This window comes from Populus trichocarpa, chromosome 9 (genome assembly GCF_000002775.5).
Source record: "Populus trichocarpa isolate Nisqually-1 chromosome 9, P.trichocarpa_v4.1, whole genome shotgun sequence".
Classification (NCBI taxonomy): Eukaryota; Viridiplantae; Streptophyta; class Magnoliopsida; order Malpighiales; family Salicaceae; genus Populus; species Populus trichocarpa.
Window position 1 is genome coordinate 4,645,937 of NC_037293.2, and position 22,445 is coordinate 4,668,381.

Consider the following 22,445-nt stretch of genomic DNA (forward strand, 5'->3'; position numbering starts at 1 on the left):
AAGCTAAGTTAAATTGTTCAAACTTTTGAACAGTTGCTTAGAATAGATTTTACGGGCTTTGCTCCTAAGGCTACTACCGAGTGAATAAAAATTGTTTTTCAATATTAAATTCGCTTAATGGTAAGAAATTAATTAGAAAGTTTTGTTTAATTAATTTACTCATAATCTTCTTGATTCCTCTTAGCTTTAAGGTATATCAAATTTATTTGATTAACTTGCAATGATATTTATTTTACTTTGATTTTCAATATATTTTTAGAAATGAATGTTTAGAACCTTGAACTGAATTATCAACACATCAATTTATCATTTTTATATTCAAAATTGTGATTTTTTTATTCAAATCACCCCCTGTCCTTTTCTATTTCGGTATCTTGTAAGAAGATTAAATAAAATTTCTCTTGGATTCGACCTGGTCTTCACGATCATACTACATAATTATTTTATTTGTTATAGTAAAGTTAGAATTATATTTTGAAAGTTTTGACAACCAACCATCTACAATGCTCTACATATACGATAATATGCAATTTAAAAAGAACATAAAATCTAAGAACAACAAAAACAAAATTTATGAGGATAAAATTAAAAGAAAATAAAGTTTGTTACCAAGTCGAAACATAACAGATATTTAAGAGACCAAGTAAAGGAAATTTGCCAAGTAAACAGAACTTGTAAAAACAAAATTGAAAGAAAGTAAAGTTTGTCGACCAAGTCAAAAGTCAAAACAAATAAAAAAATTTGAGGAAAAATTTGCCTAGTATTTCACCGTACCCTCTTTTAGCGTCATTGTTAATGTTAATATATTATAAAGATTTTTATTATTATTATCAACATATATCAAAGATCCTTGGAAGGTAGGAGACCTACTCAAGATTATTTTGCAGATGAATTGATGGTGACTCTGATCATGTCTGCTGCACAAGAAGCACCATTGCCTATCTTCGAGAACATGAATATCTATGCAAATTAAAGTAGTGTTTGTTTTTATGATTTAATTTGTTTTTCAAAATCTTTTTATTAATTAATATTTTTATATGGTTTTTAATAATCTAGATATGATACTATCATAAATTAAAAAATATTTTTTAAAAAATATAATACAGAGTTATCAAGTAAACACCAAGAACATGAAGCCAGAGACGGGATTTGCAGTGTAAAGTCGTTAATAAGTCATGGATAAACGGACTTCTTGATCTTGACCTTTGTAGGGTATATCTGATTTAGACCATGACGGGAAAGAAAGCTAGCTGTTAGTATGCCAGCACTGACCCTCGCCCACATAAGAACACACATCTTCATGAACGCTTCCATCCATGCTACGGCAGATACAACCTTTTAACCAGTTGATGTGTGAACCTGCCGGAATGCTCCGCCCTGCCACGCAGAAAACCAGCCAAATGCTCCGCCCTGCCACGCAGAAATCCAGCCAGAAACCTGCCGGAACCCAACCCTTTATCAAACCCAAGAGTTAGCCACCACGTAACCAGCTTCCCGTATTTTCAAACGTCAAACTGTTTCACCAAACCTTCCACGACTCACTGCTCCTCTCGAAACGTGTCCATTTCCTTTACTCTCGCTTCCTATTTCATCTCGCTGCCAACGAACCCCCCCTTTTTACACAGTCCATGGTTTCACCCCACGTGTCCTGCTTTGACGTATTCTGATTTTGGAACTCCGTATACGTTTTTGGAAAGAGAGTAGTGCAGCACAGTGATTGGTTTGGTGGTGTTTCAATTCCAAAGCGAGGAAGACGACTCCCTATAGAGTATAGAGTAAAGACTAACCTAACCAAGCGTTATTCCCCGAAGGTGAGAAATTTTCTAAAAAGTAACCATGGTTCGGTCAGTGCATTTGTTTTGCATTATTTTACGATAACACGTGTCACGTGGCCCTGTAACTTTGCCATCCTGTCAATTTCATGCACCGGAAATCTGTGTTATAGTACACGTATAAGCTATGATAGTTTTTTTTTTTTTATGGTTACAGTGGATGTTTTTTTTTATTGGAAATATTTATTTTTAAATTTATTTTCAATAATAAATACATTAAAATAAGAATAAAATTAATAAAAGAAACAAAAAAGTTCTCAAAAGCATTTATTTAATACAAAAGCAAACACTCTCTGCAACTGTTTGCCAGCCAGATTTCACACGTGGAACCATAACTATGGCTTCAGTTTTTATTCACTTGTGGCCCCCACTTACCGTGCTATCTTCTCTGACAGCTCACACGTTGTCCACCTCACTTCACTCCACGTATAAAGAAAAATCTACTTTGGGTGATTTGCTGCAACCTACCTGAAATCATGGGACCAGACTCTAATAAATGTTAATTTTGTGGGGACGAATTGATATCATATGGATTTTCGGGTATCAGGTTACGTTTTTAAAATAAAAAGGACTAATAAAAAGAATGTGATTATTGAGAAATAAAGATAAAAATATAAAATAAATTTGGTTTTATTATAATTTTAAAAAATATTTTTAAAATAAAAACTGTAAAAATTATTATTTTTGTTTTTTTATTCCGGTAAAATAATCGAGTGTTATTTTATAAAAATAGATGATAATTCTTTGCTTAGATAAAATAACAAAAATAATAATCCTTTAATAATTTTGGGTATTTGATGGCTATTTTAAAAGGAGTTTGGTTTAAATTTTGAAAATTATAATTTATTTAATTATTATATAATAAAAAATTATTTATATTGTATAATTATATATTCACATTTAAAATTAATTGTTAAATATTATAAAAGGAATGAAAACGCATTATCTTTAATAAATTATTAATAATTGGACAAGCTGATGAAGTTAAACTTAACTATTTTGAGTATCTTTATTTTCTAACAAAATCTTAATTTCTAACCTCTAACTTTAACTGTTGAAAAAAACGTTTCATTGTAAGCCTAATAATAGAGAGGTTTTTAGCTAAAAAAACAGCATAAATTTCGATCAATAGCATCTTCATCAGGAGAAGTTTGTTGTGTTTTAAATATTGTTTTTAAGAAATTTTAAACTTTTTTAAATATTTTTAGATTATTTTAATAAGTTTATATAAAAAATAATTCTTAAAAAATAAAAAAAAATAGTATTTTAATATATATTTTTTAAAAAAGCACTGTAATTTTGTGCCGTATGGAGGGTTTCACAATGACACGTGGCAGGGGTGAGAGACTTTGATGTCTAGATGTTCTAGAAAAGCGTCAACGACTGGGACATAAGGGTCCCAAAATGTCAACGTCAAACAACTGATACGTGATGCAATTTGATTGGTCCAGAAGAGCAGGAAGGAATAGAATTGGAATTTTAAAACTCATTTCTTCAATCTAGTACTCTACGATGTAGACACGTGTTACCAAAACCCAAGAGATCAAAAAAATCAAAACTTGAGAATTTAAAGTTAGAAAAAACCTAAAAGGAGGCAAACAAGGACCACATGCGTGTCAGGAAAGCAAGTACCAATTACAGTCGTGTTTAGACATTACTGGGCCACGTAACTTGACACTTTGTACACGTTTTTGATTTTGACGTGGAGAGGTCAGGATCCAACGGTCGATATGTGTTTGATTTAGGCAAAATAGAACTACGTCACGCCACGCCACGCGTCGCCTCAAATACTATGGTCCGCCCGTACGGTGACGGGCAGGCTACCCGTGGCTACCATGCTAAAGCAAAAAGGAAAGAGAGAGAGCGCTGGCAGGCCTGTGATTTTGAAGCTCTCGCTTAAGCGCTCGAGCGCTCTCTTTTCATCATCTCTCTCCAGTTTCAATTCTCTAACCCCACATAAGCTACTTAACTAAGAGTAGGGTTGACGATTTTGTGGGAGGAGGGGTGATAATTTAGTGTTTAAATGGCTGATATTTGCTGTGGAGTAGCGAGGGAGAACGAGGCATCGTCGACGCCATGTGAGCCAACTTCAAGAGCAGCTAGGCGGAGAAGAATGGAGATCAGACGGTTCAAATTTGTTCCAGGAGTGGCCTCAACAGAAACTGAAGCTGATGACATAGGCGCTCATAAAAAGCAGAAACTACAACTTAACGAGAGTGTTAGTAGTCCATTTTCTCGTGACTGCCAAAACGCAGTAGAGAATTTTTTTTCTGATCATCGCAGCACAGATGAGAAAAAACTGTTGGAGAATGGAAAATCATCAGAACTTAAAATTTCAAGGCAGTACTCTTTGAATCTAACTTTAAGTCCCTCCATTTTATCAACACTTTCAATTGATCCTCCGGAGCTGTTTCCAAAATTTGGGGTGGCTTCAGTTTGTGGAAGGAGAAGAGACATGGAAGATGCAGTAGCAATTCACCCCTCTTTCTGTCGCAAAGACCATGAAACCACGACCGAGTTACACTATTTCGGTGTCTATGATGGACACGGTTGTTCTCATGTACGGTTTCCACAATGAAAGAGCTACAAGTTTTTTTAAAAAAGAAAAATATTTTTTGACACGGAAATGAAATGTGAAACTCATTTGAATTTCGTCTTTGTATAGGTGGCAGTAAAGTGTAAGGAGAGAATGCATGAGCTGGTGAAAGAGGAGGTGGAGAGCAAGGAGGAGTGGAAAAGCGCAATGGAAAGAAGCTTTCGGCGGATGGACAAGGAAGTGATAGCGTGGAATCAAGGGATGGAGATTAGGGCGAATTGCAGGTGTGAAATGCAAACTCCAGAATGCGATGCTGTTGGATCTACTGCTGTTGTCGCCGTTGTAACTCCTGATAAAATCATTGTCGCTAACTGTGGTGATTCACGAGCTGTCTTGTGTCGTAATGGCAAACCTCTCCCTCTTTCTTCTGATCACAAGGTCTGTCCATCAATATCCACTTTCCTTTATTATTATTATTATTATTCTATGCGACTTTCTTTACTTTTTTGGCAACTTTTGCTGCTTATAAACTCCCTGGTCTCCACGTTGCTCGTGCCAACAGCCTGACCGTCCGGACGAGCTTAACCGGATCCAAAACGCGGGTGGCCGGGTCATCTACTGGGACGGGCCAAGGATTCTTGGAGTTCTTGCCATGTCAAGAGCCATAGGTAAAATATATTACAAACACCCAATTACCCAGTTAAAATCCTAAACCATGTACTGGATCTGACAATACCATAATGAACCGATTCACAGGTGATAACTATCTAAAACCATACGTCAGCTGCGAGCCAGAGGTAACAATAATGGATCGAACGGCAGAGGATGATTGCTTAATACTGGCAAGCGATGGCCTTTGGGACGTGGTGTCCAACGAGACAGCATGTGGGGTGGCTCGTATGTGTTTGAGGGCGAAAGAACACGCGCCGCCTCCATGTCCACCTAGGTTGGTGGAGAATAATGAGGTTTTGGGGATAACCACCAGCAGCAGCAGCAGCGGGAGCGGGGAAATGTCGGACAAGGCGTGCTCTGATGCCTCAATGTTGCTGACGAAGCTGGCGCTGGCCAGGCACAGTACTGACAATGTGAGCGTGGTCGTGGTGGATTTAAGGAAAGACACGTAGCAAAGCAACCCAATAAATGCTCTTATCATCTCTTTTTTATTATTCATTTTTCTAAATGTTTTTCGATGGTTGAGTGATAAGGTTAAGGGGAAAAAAAATGATGGGTGGGTTTGTATCTCCTCTGCAAGGAGGAAAATGGGAATAGAAAAATATCAACTGATCAAAGAAAATCAGGAGACCAGCTGTATTTGTTGGGTTTTTTTTTTAATTTATTTATTTTAAATGAAATCATCTTTGCCAAAATTGGGATGCTAGCCTGCAGCCCATATAATTAATGTCTAGTCCTACGTCCTTTATATGTTTGTCCGAATATTTCCTCTTGTCCGGAGCATTTTGAGAGTGTGATTGCAACATGATCGAGAACTTGCTCAAATTGAGCATTTTGAGATTCTTGGTTAAGTTATCAAGGGGGACGGACGGCACTTCATAAATCTCCTGCCATTGTCAGATTTATACTTTCTTGTTGTTGCCTGAGCAGCTGTCGATGGAGGCAGCCCTGCCTAGAATTGCTCAAAATAGACGTTTAAGTTGGGGGAAGAGCGGTGTCGCTCTTTGTTCTCTGGTTGCCTCCGATGGGTTTGGCAAAAGAGAGATTTGTTCAATTTGAAGTTTTGCTACTGAAATTCGACGTCTTGTTATTGTTCCCCGTAGTGAGCGAGTACAGTAAGACATTTGTTCCAGTTTGAAGTTCGAATCCCCCGTTATTTTGTTTCTATTTTCTTATATAGCTTTTAAAGTTTAGTTATGGATATGGGTAGAAAAGATGGAAACAATATGGATACATGTAAGATAAAAATATAAAAATAAATATAATTTTAAAATGAGTTTTTGTACAACTGGTTTTATATCTAAAATATCTATGCAATAAATTTTTAATTCTAAATTTGTAGTGTAATTATTATTATGATTTTAAGAACCTGGATTTACATATATTAATTGTCAAGAAGGTTAATTTAAAAATTAATTTGGAGTAGATGATTGTGATGGTGGTAGAGGAGGGGTGGCCATGACAAGGTAAAAATAGCAGTTGAAATGATTTTATAATATTGTAAGTGAATTATTATTTAAAAAATATTTTATGAAATTTTATAAGTTAAAAATATTTTATATTAAATGAACTAAGTTTGAAAAGTGATCATAAAATATTTTATATTAACCAATTTTTCTATATAATATTTTTTATAAACAAACATAAAAAAATTTAGAAAATATTTTTTTATAAAATATTTCACACGAAACAAACTAACCCAAAATGTGATTCACAAGGACAGCATATTCTAAAATGTTTTCTATTCAAATGATGAAATCTTGTTGGATCTAAAACTTCATAGTAAAAAATTTTAATATAGAAAAAAAATCAAATGGATTAAGGGTATAGTGACAACTAGATTTTGGGTTTTTTTTTATGAAAAACTTGTTTTAGGGTTTTATAAATAGAAAAATATTTTGATATTTTTTTTGATAGATTTTTTTACAAGTGGATTTTGGTAAATATCCTATTATCTTGTTATTTTTGTTAATAGTGATTTATAATTTATTATTTTCTTCTTTGTTTTTAATCTAAACCGCGACCAAAAAAATGACAAAACTTAGTTTTTTTTATTGTATATTTAATATAAAAGGTGCGTGAGGCATGATAATATCATTTGTATCTATTAATTGGAAGCAAGAAATTTAATTTGATCAAATATTTCAAAAGGATTCTATTTAATGAAATTTAAAAGTTTAGAAATAAAAAAAAAATGTTCTATTAGATTTTCTAATGGACGAAAGATGACGGAAAGGCTACAATGATATATTTCTGAAAATTAAAGCAAGGAGTGACATTGATGAGGAAGAAACTAAACTCATCCTAAAACTCGTGGGCAAATTTAGATTTGCCCACATAAAGAAAAATAACAAGAAGAATTGATGTATTGTAAGAAAAATAATGCAATATCAATTTAGTTCATTTAGTTCCTCTTAATTTTTCAAAAAAATCAATTTTTATACACAAATGTTATTTTTCAATTCATGGTTAGATAGAGAAGAGAAAGAGAGGGTTGTTAGATTCCGGTAAGGAGAGAAAAAATCATTGTTAACTTCATTTTCGGCCATCAAAATGGGTTTTTTAGGTGTCTACGAGTTCCATGAGATACAAGGAACTTCAAGGTGATTGTTTAGAGTCCCAATATTGTATGAAAAAATAGATTCGCGCCGAGAAAGCCAAAACTAAATCGATTTGGTTTCGGGTTTTTGGATATTTTTGGAATATTTGGAGTTGATGTAATAGTTTGTGAGTGTTACGAGGGTGTTTCCTAGTTGAAATAGCTTGAAAATTGAGCTTTGGAGGCAAAAGACAAGCTACCTAAATTTTCTGACCATCACGATAGTGGTCAAAATCTAGGCTTGCAGATAACACGTCTTTCGCCAAGACGGCGACTTGTTGCCTGATTTTTTTTTCTCAAAAAAATAGGGGTGGATGGAATTTTAACTGCTCCTATAAAAAAATAAATAAATTAAGCCTAGGTTTGCTGGCCTAGGCTTGAAGACCCGCCAACGCTGCCAGGCTATTCATTTCTGTGGCCCAGATGCACTGGGTCATGGGCCCGTGAGTCTGAGTCCTTTTAGGTTTTTTTTTTTTAATAAAAATTGATTAAATATAAATTTAAAAGGAAAATATTAAACCCAGTTAAGGTCATGATCATGGTCTTGGTCACGAGTTTAATGAGTAAAGCCAAAACAATTGAGCAATTATTTTTTTACTGGTACCTTTTTTTGATATATTTTTTCAAAAAATAATATTAAAATTTATATTTCAATTTAAATCCCTCATCAATGATTTTTTTGTTTAACCTTTTTTGTATAGAGATTGACTTTTTATGGTGTTGTGCGTATTTAAATTTTTGAAAAAATTATTTTGATTCATTAATAATTTTTTTAATCTTTTTGTATATAAGAAATTTATTTTTAAAAGTAAAAAATTATTTTCAGATAATATTTCTGATATGTGTGGCCTTGCATAATATTTGTTTTTTCACTTTTATTTTATTTTATCAATTTAATATCTGCATCTACTTTTAATATCATTTGATTAAATAAAAAATTAATTTTGATAAACAAATTCAATAAATATAATCAGGTAAATGTTCCTTTTATTAACACATTAGATTTTTCCATTTAAATTTTAGTTATTTTTTAATATTTTTTTACCGTTTATTACTATACATAGTTCTCGATTTGTTTGATTACATGTATGCATAAGTTTTTCAATTTATATTTTAAATTTTTTTATGTACAAAAATGCATCAAAAAAGCATGGATGTACAAATTTCTAATAAGAGGAAAAAATATTTGGCTTGCGCGCGACATGTCATTTGAGTTATTTTTTTTAAAAAAAAAATTGAAGTGGATAACATGATGTAACTAAAAACAATAAGAGACCATTCAGACAGTCCTGCGCGTGGGACCTAACAACATTGCCAGGCAGGCTGACGTGGATTGCCAGGCCAGCAACACGTGGCCTTTTCTTTTCTATTCTTTTCTTTTGTTTCTATTTTTTTTACAAGTTAATGCTTGTTTCTATATGTTTTTTTTAAAAAAATTATTTATATTTAGATTAATATTCATTTTCTCTTTTATTTTTGTTTAGAGAGCCTACTTGAAATGACAATTATTTTTTAGTTATGCATTTAATTTTTGATGAGGTTTTCGTGATTCAGTTGTGATTTTTTTTTTTAATTTTTTATATAGATGAACTTTATTTTTAAAAATAAAAAAATATATTTTCAAATAATATTTCTAATATGTGTAGCCTTATGTAATATTTTTTTTCCCTTTATTTTAGTCAAGCAATTTAATGAGTGTTTTTATTTCTATTATTGTTTTATTGAATAAAAAATTATTTTAATAAAAACATTTAGCAATTACAGTTGGGTAAATATCTCATCTTGCAAGATTAAATATCTTGATTTATGTTCATCTCTCGATTTTTCTAGTTTTATTTTTTTGTTATTGTTGATGATTTTTTTATTTGTTAACACCTATAGCTATTAATTTATTTAGTTATATATATGCAAAAACTTTTTAATTTTTTTTTAGAATTTTTTTAACTAAAAAAACATGTCAAAAAAATCCATTTATATTTTTTTTATCGAGACAAAAATATACAAGCACGGGTCAAATATCGGGTACAAGCCTTACAATGATTGGGGTGACACTGTTTCTATGAAGAAAGGGGAGCAAAATTGTTCTTAAAAAAAATCTTGAAAGGGGACCAAGAAGGATATGAAAGTTGAATAAAAAAATCTTTAGGTTGAGGCAAAAGGACTTGTAGAATTTGAGGAGTTAGATTAAGGTGAATCAAGGGAAAAGAGCATTTAGAAAATAGCCTATAAGGAATTGGGATCCAGCACAAATAGAGGAAAGGATGCTTCTGAATAATTTGAAACAAAAAGGTTTAAATAAGACAGCAACTCCATTCATGCAGGGAACATATGAGCACAAAATGTCTGGAAAAAGCTTTCCATTGATTCACAGTATATTGACATGCTGTAACATGAGCATCGACTAAACACAGGTGGTGGTTGCACAAAGAGAAAAGGCCGGGACACAGGACTTCTCAAAGATTCCCTCATATCAGGAACAAATTATCTGATGTCAAGCTAATATAAAAGAATCTTCTCTCATTACATTTGCTTGCCGCCATTTTCCACTCCAGCATTCTTCAATGCTTGCAACTTTCTGTAACCTTTATCGGTACCGAATACCCTGACAGTATGAAAGAGCGAAAAAACCCATCATCACATCATGGTCAGCAGAGACTATGCCACTATTTCCCACGCAATAGAGAGTATGAAATTGGACGTTTGGCAATTATGAAAGAGCAAATGAACCCTGGCAGCAAAAGAGCATACCAGTTATGCTTCTCACTTACATCACAAACAATCATAATCGTCCTCAGAAAGCAAGTCACTGTTGCACACTATGTAGTGTATGCATATCATGTTCTGCAAATTCTCTTTTCATTGTAACTGGTGGTAAAAACTATTGATGCACGTGCAACAAGCATTACCAAGAACAATAAAGGAAATAGTTTCCATCGAAATAACACAGCAAATGAAAGTGGCAAATTTTATGCAGAACATTCTCTACTAAAAGGGGTCTACAGGATCATTAAAACATCGGGTGATAAGAATATTATCCTATAACTTATTGTCCACACTAGCAAATGGACTGCAGTCAAACATTGGTACAACTGACAACAGCAAATCATTAAAACATCGGGTGATAGGAATAATATTGGATACCTTATAGTCCACACTTGCAATTGATAATGGACTGGAGACGAGCACTGGTACATCTGGCAACAGACCCCCCCCCCCCCCCCCCCAATTTATAAAGCACACAAGTCATCTAAAGTAAATGAGTCAACGTCAATATGGTCAAAAACCATATAAACTGGGACTTCTTTTGACACATGATCTGCAAGGAGTCCCCGCTGCTGCAAGTCTTATAGCATTATACTGCACTAACATCTACATCAAGACAAAGGACAAGAGTTTGGCCATAATTGCTAAAAGTACTCAGATGCCGCACTTGGTGATGCAAAAGCTGAGGAAAAACCTTTTGAATCAAAGAAGAGGTTTTGAAGGACGCATGGATGACTGATTTGCTGATATCTTAGCAAAGACCACCTCAATGGATTTCAAATGAATTTTTTGAGTTTACAATGGGAAGGACTGAGATAATTTCAATTAACAAGGATCCATGTGAATTAAGGCAAGTCTGTCATGGAGAAGACCTTTTAGTAGGGTAACTCTCTGTAATGGTTAGTACAACCTGGGATAGCTGGGACGGGTATAATAACCTAAAAACCAAGCGAGAAACCCAGCTACGCAGAGTCAGAGTGCAAATCAAAATCCAACCCAGGTGATTGTTTGCAGAGTGAATACCCAGACAAGGAGCAGAGCAGGCCTTCTAGCCTTTTACACAAACTTTAATGAGTCAGCCACATACGACTCAAATAAATGTAATCATAGATAACAGTTGAAGCACATAACAGAAATAATGATAATGCTCTGAGGGGGCTAAAACTCACCAGTCCATGTAGGTGAAAGTAGATGAGTAGTTTCCAGATTTAGTATACAGCAACCGGTGATGGTAGTCATGAAAATCAGCACTGGAAATTTTTTGAAACAAACGTCAGAAACTGCAGTATAAATGAACATAAAACATAGAGGTTAAGAAACACTCACCCTCCATACAAAGGTAAGAAGTTGGAGAGGCTCCATGGGAAATGATAACCACAATGTGCTTCAACCGTCTCCAGGACCCTTAGTACCATCCATAACCACAAAGTAAGCAGATGGGGCCCAGTGATGGCAGGACCAATAATGGTAGCAAAGCCAAGGAACAGTATTTCAGCAGGGTGAGCATATTCAGAAGTTAATCCAAATGGTGTAGCATATCTGCACATTTAACAAGCACATTAAAAACTATTAAGTACAACATAAAAGCACCTAGTCGATATCGATGGTCAAAAAAATTATGCTAGAGAGAAACACTTAGGGCTCTCTACATACTCATGATGAACACTGTGCACATGCTTGTACAGCCATTTTGTGTGTAAAATCCGATGTCCCCAGTAGAATATAAAATCTTCCAGGATGAAGTAGAATGTTATCTGCGTTAGAATTACATTCCTGCAGGATAAAAAAAACATAATCTTTTAACTATGCTCAAGAAATCATGAAAATAGCATGAGAAGGAATTAATAACATATATGTTATCCAAAAAATAAATAAAAGGATAGCTAGATATCGCTTCACAACTATAGAATCAGACACAATAGTGTCTGGCTAGGGAAAGCTTTAGGATATAAAGAACCTGAAAATACCAGGACGGGAATGGAAGACTACTTTGCATGCCCATGTGTCTGAAGACAGGATAGGAGGCCAGCATAACTGGTAGGTTAACACCAAAATGATATAAAAGTAGGCGAATAATACATTTCTCTTGAGATGCAGGAGTGTTGTTTTTCATCTGCATGCAACCACCAATTAGCAACAAGACTAAAGGACACCACTTTTGGGGATGCAAATGTTCCGAAAAAGGTTTCACAGCATCATTAATTGACCTCGACAAAAAGAGAAACTAAAGGCATTACAATAGCAATGCAGATTAAGATCAACCATGCAGACCCTTTTCAACAAATTCAAGTCAACAATTGCAATGAGAGCAAAGCAGAAAAGGAGCAACCTGGATTTTGTACTTTTTCAGCCATCCAGCCCTTTCAAGATATATGAAAGGAATACCAGACAAGAAGAAGATGCTTTCATGAAGAAAGAAACTTCCAAGACATGCCAACTGAAAATCGCTGAAATGCGTGATCAAATACTGCATCGAAAAGAAAACCATTAGTCCTATAAGCTTAGCGGAACCCAAAAACAAAAAAAAACACTTCCATTATCTCATTTTCAAGCTAAATTCTAATTCTCCCATTAAATAAAACTTGCAGTCACATGCTTATATATAAATAACAAAATCAGCCAAATGTTTCTTCCATCACAAAAAACAAAAAAAAACAAAAACTCCACATGGAATTTAAAAACTAAACCTAGATAACATTTACCAAGCAAAACATTAAAGTGATAAGAAAAAAATGAATTACAGAGATCTCAATCTCAAAATGGCCAACAAGCAATGTGAAATCAAATATTATCCATCACAAATGTTAGTTTATTCTATTTTCCAAAAACCCATGTTTCCTCCACTCAGGCCAGGCCCCAAACGATCTGAAAAAAACGCAGCTACCCCCTCATTCACTTAGCTTATGTAGTGAAGCTTAAAAAATTACCACAGTGTTTACATTACAAGTAAGCAAAACACATACAGATCCATAGAAATCAAGTCTCCCAGTAAGAAGAACAAAATGTAGAGGAAAAAAGGCGTTGGTTGGTGCGAAAATTTAAGAAAGAGGGAGGAAAGAAAGGAAATACCAGCCAGCAAGATTCGATGAGGGAGGCCATGGGAGAAGAGAGTGAAGAAGTTGGTTTACTCCTTCCTTGATTTTAATAACAAAACTGAAAAACAAAGAAAAAAGATTTTATAAAGTGATAGTGAGGTTTATGAAGCAACAGAGGCCACGAGGTGAAGGAGACAGTAGAGCCTGTCACTAGTGAGAGAATATCAGAGAATCTGGGCCTTTTCTTTTCTTTGCCTCTTTTTTTTTTTTTTCACCTCTGATTTTTGCCGTCTATCTTGGGTGTTTCTGAATTAAAAATAATAATTTTTTATGTTTATTTTTTTTAATTTGTAATATAGCACGTAAAAAACATCCAAAAATATAAAAATATTAATTTAATATTTTTAAAAATAATTTAAAATAACTTTTAAAAATATATTATAACGTAAAAACAAAATATCTTATAGGTTGGTTTTGAAAATAAAATTAATTTATCAAATCTTAAACATGTCGGCTTCAAGTGTATTTATGTATAAAAAAACCTCAATAAATTATTTTTTTTAGATGATAATATAGAAAGTAATTCACTTTAGAATCAATTTAGGCATCAAGAGATAAAGGTTAAGGTGATTGCTTTGAAGATACAGTGATACTAAACATGAACGTTAATATTATTAAAAAAATCGAAAATTTGAGTTTACTGGGGATGATTGATGGGATCTTGGAGGAATATGGGTACTGTTTGGGAATAAATTTCAACTTTTTTTTATTAAAATTATAAAAAAAATATTAAAAATACTTTAAAAAACAACCGTATTATATTCTTGAACATCATCGTAAGCTTTTTTTTTTTATATTATTAACGTAAGTGTTCGGGCTAACTTGCGTATTTTTCAAATAATTCCACGAGTCTTAAAATTAATGACCATATAAACTTTTAATAACTTTGAGATTTGTAAAACTTAAATTAATAATTTTTTAAAAATAAATTTAAAACCTGACCAGTTTTCGGTTACACAGCGTAAATGAAGATTATTCTTGCATGGGCGGCAGGAGATGAGATGATGTATAATTCTATCCATGTAGCTCTCCAGCCAATCAAGCATGCACTTTGACCTCTATTCTTATTATTCTCCATAAGTATAATTGATATTGCTCAGCATGTTGATGGTCGAGTAAATATTCTTTGCTTTCTTTAGAGATTCAACAAGCTCTCGAGCATATCCGATTGAGCTTATGATGAGGACAGCAAATCTTATACTTCCATATACCGGAATATTAATGATGGATAGTCTGGTATGGTATGATTGTTTTTTAATAAATTATTTTTGATATCAGTTTATTAAAATAATTTAAATAAATAATTTAAATAAAAAAATAAAAAAATTTCAAGTTTTTTTAAAAACACTTTTAAACACATGAAAATAAACAGGCGCTAACTCTTAAGGGACTAATAATTCAACTCGACCAGCTCTGAAGGGTGTAGTTTAACTAGTTAGGCTCTAGGTTTGCTCCCTAGAGATCATCAGTTCGAGTTCCACAAACCTCAGGGCCACCGGAGGTTTCCATGGTCGTGAACTTCAGGGTCCATGAGATTAGTCGAGGTTCGCGCAAACTGACCCGGATACCCATATAAATAAATAAAAAATTCAAATGTACCTTTGTATGTCTAACTTGTTACCCCTCTACAACAAGACATCAATCACCAAACACATTGTCCTACAGCATCTCAGGCTGCTCCTATGAAAGCAAATAAAACTATTGGTAAGGAACTCAACATGCTTTAAGAGGATTTTGTTCTCAGTATAGAATTCGTGTGAAAAGATTTTTTCTGAAACTAAAGTAAAATTCAAGAACGAAAACCCATAAATTTAATACAATGTTTTTTTTAATGGTTTGATCTATTTAGATTTTTTAAAATACAATACGGTATATATATATATATATATATATATATATATATATATATATATATATCTCAATATTGAAATAGCTGAACACACACATATTTATAATATTTATAATTTTATCATTTAATATATATACATACTTTAAATATATATTAATTATTATTTTATTGAATAATAAATAATAGTTAAATAATGGATATCCATGTCTAACTAATATAAAAGATAAAACAAAAAAAAATCATAAAAATACATGCATACATGAATATATACATACACGTGCATGTATATTTAGTTGAAGAATAATATTATAAATCACTGTATGTAATGTTAATATTATTATATCGATTATGAAATAGTTCAATAAAAAAGATTTAATCTCGAATAATATATATATTAATATAAAGATATTTTTTTTGGTTGATTGAAAAAAAATCTCAGCTAACTTATTACATGTAAACATTAAAAAAAAATATATATTTTCCGAAGTCATTGTTTATTAAGTTTATTTTTCAAAATATATATAGCAAAGTAAGCGAGAGAGATCGAGAAGAAGTTTATTTGCTTTTCGGCTTTTTGTGTTTCTTGGGTAGGGGTGAGAAAAAAAACCAAAAAACTAATTAAACCGATAAAACTAGAAAAAAATAATTGAAAAAACCGAACCGTAAAAAAAAACCAATTAAAATTTTGAAAAAACCGACCAGTTTGGTTCGGTTTTATAAGTCTGAAACCGAAAAACTGAACCGAGCCGAACCCAAACAAAAAAAACCCGGAAAAAAACCGAGCCAAACAGAAAAAATTGAGCCAAAACCAAGCCAAACCGGGAAAAACCGAGCCAAACCGGGAAAAACCTAGCAAAACCGGTTTGAACCGGTTTTTATCCTAAAAAACCGAACCAAAACCGGTCAAGTTAAAACAATTTCAGTTTTTTTTAATTTAATTTAATTAACTTTTTTTATAAAAAAACAAACTTAACCAAAAATAATTACCCCTACTGCAGGTTTTCGCAATAATTGCCTAGGAGGCTTCCGCCAGCTCAGTCCGCCAGGTTGGCCCTCCGCTCCACTTGCACCATTTGATTACCTTCCAATAATAAAAAATATCAAGGATAGCTGGATAGGGTCTCGCCGCCTCGTGCGTGCACATATGCCTGCCAATGTGACAAGGTTTACCTCTATAATTCGCTTCTTTATTTCTAAATGGACGTGCTATTTTAATTAATATAATTAAAAAGATATTTTACAGTATAAATATATTTTTATAAATTTTATCAAGTGAATTCACAGAATTATAAAAATCATTATCTTTTAAAAATAAAAATTATATTCCTATAAATTTTTTTAATAACTCTTCTAAATATTTAAATCAGGCTCATTTTTTATTAATAGATTAGATCTAACTCAATAATTGAACATCAAATGCTTTGACTACCGTGACAAGATTCACCTCCATTTTCATTTTTTTAATATATATATATATATTTTTTTTTTTTTTTGACTACCGTGACAAGATTCACCACCAATAATACACCTCTTTCTCCATGAAAAATATTCAAGGATTTTTTTAATAATAAATATTCATATGATACCTGAAAACCAATGAATTTTATATAAATTTTGAAATTTTTTACTTAATAAATAACAAGTATATTGTAAATAAGAAAAAAAAAACCGACACGTGAGAATCCATAAACCGAAACCCTCCCCATATCATGTATGCTTGCCACTGTAAGAATGGGGAAATCATGGCATTACAAATATAAAGTATGCTTTGCTGTGTTGATCGAAGAACGTATAATTAACTAGGTTGATATATAGCAAATGCAGTGCCCCTCCCTGTTTCAGCAAAAGTAAACTAAAAGCAAAATAAAAAAACAAGAACAGCAAGCACATCACAGATGATCTGGAGTCGAAAAGTTCATACATTTTGTTTTTTAGATGATGGAAGCTGTGTCTCACTCACTACTAGTGGAAATAGGAATTACCAATTAACAAAAATATTATGTGGGAAATAAATATTGAAAGATCTGAACATAGAGCACAAATGCATCCCCTCTCTTCCTCAAAAACACCATACACCAGGAAAATACTAAAAAATAAAGAAAAAAACATCGCGCTCATCACAACCATGGCTTTCAACATCTTACAGATTCCACCCCAGATCCCCTGGTTTCGCATTCCTGTAGCCACGCAGAGCAATAACTTGAAACAAGGAAAGTAAAGAAGCAAGCAGCAGTGATAATAATCCAAGAGAAAAAACCATTACGATATCAATCAAAAGAGTCACAAACACAATCAAACGGGGACTGCTTAATGTTTAACCGTCACCGCCACCTCCGTCGCCCCCGCCGCCGCCATGAGAACTACCTTCCATGTCAGACATTTGGGTTGCAGTCATAACTACAACAGCTGCGCCACCAGTATCAGCACTACTGGCAGCATGGGTGGTTCCTTGATGGCTGCTGCCTTCAGCTTGGTCATCAGGACCACTAGATTCTTCGCGGGAAGGTTTTTTCCTTAAAGATTTCTCCGATTCTTCAGTCTTGGTTTCTTTCTGCTTACGGCCTGGGATGCAGGCAGTACACCAGCTGGTTACGCTTCTCATAGCTGAACCTGAACTACAGGGGCACTGACACCTTCACATTAATTTCCTCTCTACTGCTATTTTTTTCTTCTATAAAGAACACACTAAAAAGGTTAAACAGTCATTAATTGTTGTAATGATTGCTTAGTTAACAAGCATTGCTGGCGTAAAACAAGGAATCAGGCGAAAACCTTTTTCTTTTGATACATGTTTTCCTCCTTTGTTGTTTGTCTTGGTCCCACCGTTTCACGACCATTACACCTGCAAGCTGTGACCGAAAAATAAGGATGTTTACAGTTTAACACAGTACTTACTAATCTGAGGTAGTTTCGAGATTGAAATGGTAAAATTTGTTTTTTAAAATATATTTTTTAAAATTTTATTTTTAGCATCAACAAATTAAAATTAATTTGAAACACAACCGGTCCACAAGTTTACATTACCAGACGAGACTTAATGATTAAAAATCCCAAAGCTGTAAAGCTTTATTGTACAGAACATTAAAGTAAAAAAGATATATTATGATATACTGGAAAATACAATTTCAAGAATTTTTATTTTTAAATAAAAAGATAAAAAAAAAATTCCTTGGTCATGTGGCCAGCTGGATCTTTTTCTATCTCTGTCTCTTCTCTCTCTCTTTTTTTTTTCTTTTTATTATATATATGTATATGTTGATTAATTCTACGAATTTTAAGATTAATTATCATATAAACTTCAATATCTTTAAAAGAACTTATAACTATTAAAATATAAATTCACAGCTATTCGTAACAATTTCTTCTCTGCAAAAGGCAACACACGTACATACAATTTTTACTCTTCGCTGCTAAATAAAGGAAGGGGCAGTCTGTGGCCACCAAGCTTCATTATTATATAACATGTAACTGTCTACCCTATAATTACTTTAGCTTAATATTATGATTAAAACTTAACGGTGTCGTTTAGATTATATAAGGAAAAAAACACAGAAGACTCTGGAAGCAGGCACAATCAATGTGCTTAAGATTATTATTATCATTATTATTGTGAATATGAGACTTAACATTAAAACCAAGCCCTGTTTTTTTTATCATGAAAAATGTCTGAGCCCGGGTTCGAACCGGGGACCTCTAGTGTGTGAGACTAGCGTGATAACCAACTACACCACCCAGACAGCTTGTTATGGTTTTGAAAAAGATATGTAATAACCTAACTATTTTACGGCAAATGTAATGGGCCTGATCCGGGCCAGTTCTTTGAATCTGGTGTTAAAGCAAACCGGTTATTTTGTATATATGTTTTGATAAGACACTGTTCTTCCACATTTTGAATCCTTACAAACAAAAAGTAATAGATAGGTCCACAGAAGAATCGAAATCATTCGTTGCGAATTTGAATCCTTACAAAAAGAAGGCAGTTTGCTGGAGATGCTTCTCTTTCTTCTCGGAGTTGGTGTCAGTTCTTTGTATTAGAATTTTTCCATGGCAGTCCTTGCGCTTTTAGGAACAAGTATTACATGTATTTAAAGCAATATGTGTTGAATAGGTTTTACGTCTTATTAATATGGTTGAAATACCCAACAGAGGAAAAGGGAAAAAAGGGGGAAAAGCATGTGTACTATTACAACAACAATCATGAGTTGGACTATTTCATATGGATTTTAGTCGTATTTTTTACATGTTTTTGCCTTCTGGATTTCCCCAGCGGTGCATGTGTGCAATGTCAACATGCTCCGAGGTTGAATCGGGAATTTGATTTGGGAATTTAAAGATGTTTTCCTTTGAACTGCTTCTGCACAAGGGGCAGCTCAGTTGAAAAGGGAAGGGAAAGATTCTTGGTTTTAGTAGCTTTTTTTGAATAAAACAGAGTAAGAAACTGCATGTACTGTGGTTAGGAATTATTTTTTAAAGTATATTATAAGAATATAGTATTTAATATTGAAGTAGTAATTGCTTTTTAAAATATTTTTTATTTGGAAATATATTAAAATAATATTTTTTTATTTTTTAAAATTTATTTTTAAAAACTAAAAAAAATTAATTAAGAAAACAAGAAAATTCAAAATTTGTGAAAATCACGACTGGAAGCGGAGACAAATGGATAGGAACGGTCCCTGTAAAAGAGCATGTAAAACAAGTAATCAAAACGGGAGGCATAGCTTTGCTGAAGATTATATAGTAGAACTATTAATATTCAAATACTTCAAGTTGCTACTGTACATGTATCTCTCTGTGCTCTTCTGAAAATTATCACCAATCATTAGGAAAAATAAATCAAAAGAAAAAATGATTACCGCATGTAATCACCAATAGTCCCCACAGGAACAAACCCCGTCACGAAAATGGTGAAATCGATTCACATCTCTTACCAGAATCTCCTTATTAGCGAACTTGGAAATGAACTTGGTAAAGGAGTGACAATCTTCGCATAACCGCAAGCTTTTGGTTATCCGAATGACTTCCCCCTTGCTACTGTTGATGAGTCCAAAGGCAACAGCCAGTTTTTCGCTATGACCTAGCACAATCCGTTCCTTTTCTGCTGCCTTGAGATCATAGAGCACAACTTTGGTCTGTGGCACGTAGCCTTCCTCCTTCAATTCCATTGACAATTTAACCAACAAAGCATGGAGCTGCTCCATCCGTGGATTAACCTCATCAACAGAGACAAATGAGTAGATTTTCCTTTTAACTTCTATCCAACTGCGACCTGGGACTTTTTGCAATCCCCTAGCTTCTAGGAGCTTCTTAACTCTTTTGACTCCATCCCACATACCGGCTTCAGCATAAATATCAGCAAGGAGCACATAATTCCCAGCATTTGTAGGCTCAAGGTCAAAAAGCCTTATGCTTGCCCTCTCTGCAAGCTCAACATTACAATGAATCCTACATGATCCAAGAAGAGAACCCCAAACCTTAGGTCCTGGTTCAATCCGCATATTCTCTATAATCTTAGCAGCTTCTTCTAACCTATTGGCACGCCCAAGAAGATCCACCATACAAGCATAATGCTCAACACTAGGACATATCCCATGCGCTACATGCATCGAGCTAAACAACATCTTTCCCTCGTCAACAAGTCCTGCATGACTGCAAGCTCCCAAAACACTAACAAAAGATATGGGGCTAGGTTCTACACCATTGTAGGTCATCTCTTCAAAAATTCCAATTGCTTTCTTTCCGAATCCATGAACCCCATAACTTGAAATCAAAGAATTCCACGAAACAACATCTCTCTTATCCATCTGATCAAAAACTCGTTGCCCCAATTCAAGCTTACCACATCTAGCATACATAGTAACAAGGGCACTAATTACTGGCAAGATACTGTCAAGTCCCTTTCTAAGAATATATCCATGTATCAACCTCCCTTGTTCCAGTGCTGCAAGTGCAGCACAAGCTTGAAGTACACTAACCATTGTCACAGAATTCGGACATAAATCTTGAGTCTCAAGCATCAATTCCCTGAACAGCTCCAATGCCTCGAAAGCCTTCCCATTCTTCGCATAACAAGCAATCATAGCACTCCAAGAAACAACATTTTTCACTGGCATCTGATTGAAAACACAGCTCGCATTAGATACACAACCAAACTTTGCATACATATCTACCAAGGTGGTCATAATATGGACATATCCATCATATCCATGTCGCAAAATATGGGCATGAATCTCTCTTCCCTTGTTTAGCAGCGACACAAAACATTCTGATGCAACACAAGCTTTAAGCACGTACGTATAAGTGAACCTATCAGAGGGAATCCCAATAGAATTCATTCTACGGTACATGTTCAAAACCTCTTCTCCATGACCCGCCAACGAAAGCGCTCGAAAGAGCGCATTATAAACATAAATAGTTCTGTTTCGCGTTTTATCAAACACCTTGCGTGCATTGTCAATTGAGTCAAAAAAGGAATACATGTTGATGAGTTTGGTGGCCAGAAACGGATCCTGGTCGAACCCATTTTCAAGGAGGTGGCGATGAACGCGTTGGGCGTCAAGGAGAGAGTTTTGGTGGGTGCAAGAAAGAATTAGAAGCTCATAAGTGTGTTGGGCAGGATTGGGCTCAAGAGAGAGGAGCTCAAGAGCTTGTGTGAGGTTGCCTTGTTTGCAAAGAGATTGGATTAGTTTGTTGTTGTCGGCAGTGGAAGCTGTGGGATTTAAGGTTATGGAGCAAATCGGGGGTTTTAGAGAAGGGCGAGGCAAGAAAGTGGCGTTGGAAGGTAGAAGCGTAGTTTTGGGAGACTGAAAAGCCCACATTTAGACTAGAAGTTCTGGTGTCTGCTTGCAAGACACGATGTGGTTTTTCTCTCAACCTTGTTGAATGAAGGTCTTTGATGATTTGCCGGCCCTTCTCAGGAAATATACTCTCTCTCTCTCACTGTGTTTATGGGTTAAGGTGGATTTGGTCCTCTTTCTCTTAAATTTGGTTGAGTTTGATTATTCTATTGTTTTTTCATCCTAATATAGTCCCTCAATTCCTTGTTTCTCTAATCATTTGATCCTTTCAAAAAGTTGCTGGCAGAACCCCTACTGAATTG

General features: G+C 34.0%; 4 protein-coding genes and 1 non-coding gene across 9 annotated transcripts; 1 reads left to right on the forward strand and 4 right to left on the reverse strand.

The window, feature by feature from the left end:
* Positions 1-3,653: 3,653 nt before the first annotated feature.
* On the forward strand, positions 3,654-5,763 carry LOC7481518 (probable protein phosphatase 2C 24). The gene is made up of 4 exons (XM_024608032.2): positions 3,654-4,392; positions 4,498-4,806; positions 4,931-5,036; positions 5,125-5,763. Exons 1-4 carry the CDS (start codon positions 3,856-3,858, stop codon positions 5,490-5,492), a joined length of 1,320 nt encoding a protein of 439 aa, XP_024463800.1. The 5' UTR covers positions 3,654-3,855; the 3' UTR covers positions 5,493-5,763.
* Positions 5,764-9,929: 4,166 nt separating this feature from the next.
* On the reverse strand, positions 9,930-13,672 carry LOC7481517 (methylsterol monooxygenase 2-2). Of its 5 annotated transcripts, none has more exons than XR_002983654.2 (8): positions 13,472-13,668; positions 12,732-12,869; positions 12,370-12,515; positions 12,056-12,175; positions 11,729-11,941; positions 11,572-11,652; positions 10,781-10,833; positions 9,930-10,367 (listed from the first exon to the last, which is right to left on the reverse strand). XR_002983654.2 is itself a non-coding variant. In XM_024608274.2 (7 exons), exons 1-7 carry the CDS (start codon positions 13,499-13,501, stop codon positions 10,295-10,297), a joined length of 801 nt encoding a protein of 266 aa, XP_024464042.1. In that variant the 5' UTR covers positions 13,502-13,671; the 3' UTR covers positions 9,930-10,294. The 5 variants fall into 5 exon arrangements, 3 of the variants coding, with proteins under 3 accessions (XP_024464042.1, XP_002313418.2, XP_024464041.1); XR_002983655.2 differs by having other exon boundaries at positions 10,181-10,241; XM_024608274.2 differs by lacking the exon at positions 10,781-10,833 and having other exon boundaries at positions 13,472-13,671.
* A 3,659-nt stretch (positions 13,673-17,331) lies between these two features.
* LOC18102014 (uncharacterized) lies at positions 17,332-18,104 on the reverse strand. The gene has a single exon (XM_006378967.3). The coding sequence runs from the start codon at positions 17,946-17,948 to the stop codon at positions 17,661-17,663; it is 288 nt and encodes a 95-aa protein (XP_006379029.1). The 5' UTR covers positions 17,949-18,104; the 3' UTR covers positions 17,332-17,660.
* A 905-nt stretch (positions 18,105-19,009) lies between these two features.
* TRNAV-CAC (transfer RNA valine (anticodon CAC)) lies at positions 19,010-19,083 on the reverse strand. Its single transcript has one exon. It is a non-coding gene; the product is annotated as a tRNA-Val (tRNA).
* Positions 19,084-20,068: 985 nt separating this feature from the next.
* On the reverse strand, positions 20,069-22,411 carry LOC7481515 (pentatricopeptide repeat-containing protein At3g46790, chloroplastic). The gene has a single exon (XM_002313380.4). It carries the CDS (start codon positions 22,162-22,164, stop codon positions 20,212-20,214), a length of 1,953 nt encoding a protein of 650 aa, XP_002313416.3. The 5' UTR covers positions 22,165-22,411; the 3' UTR covers positions 20,069-20,211.
* Between the last annotated feature and the right edge of the window lie 34 nt (positions 22,412-22,445).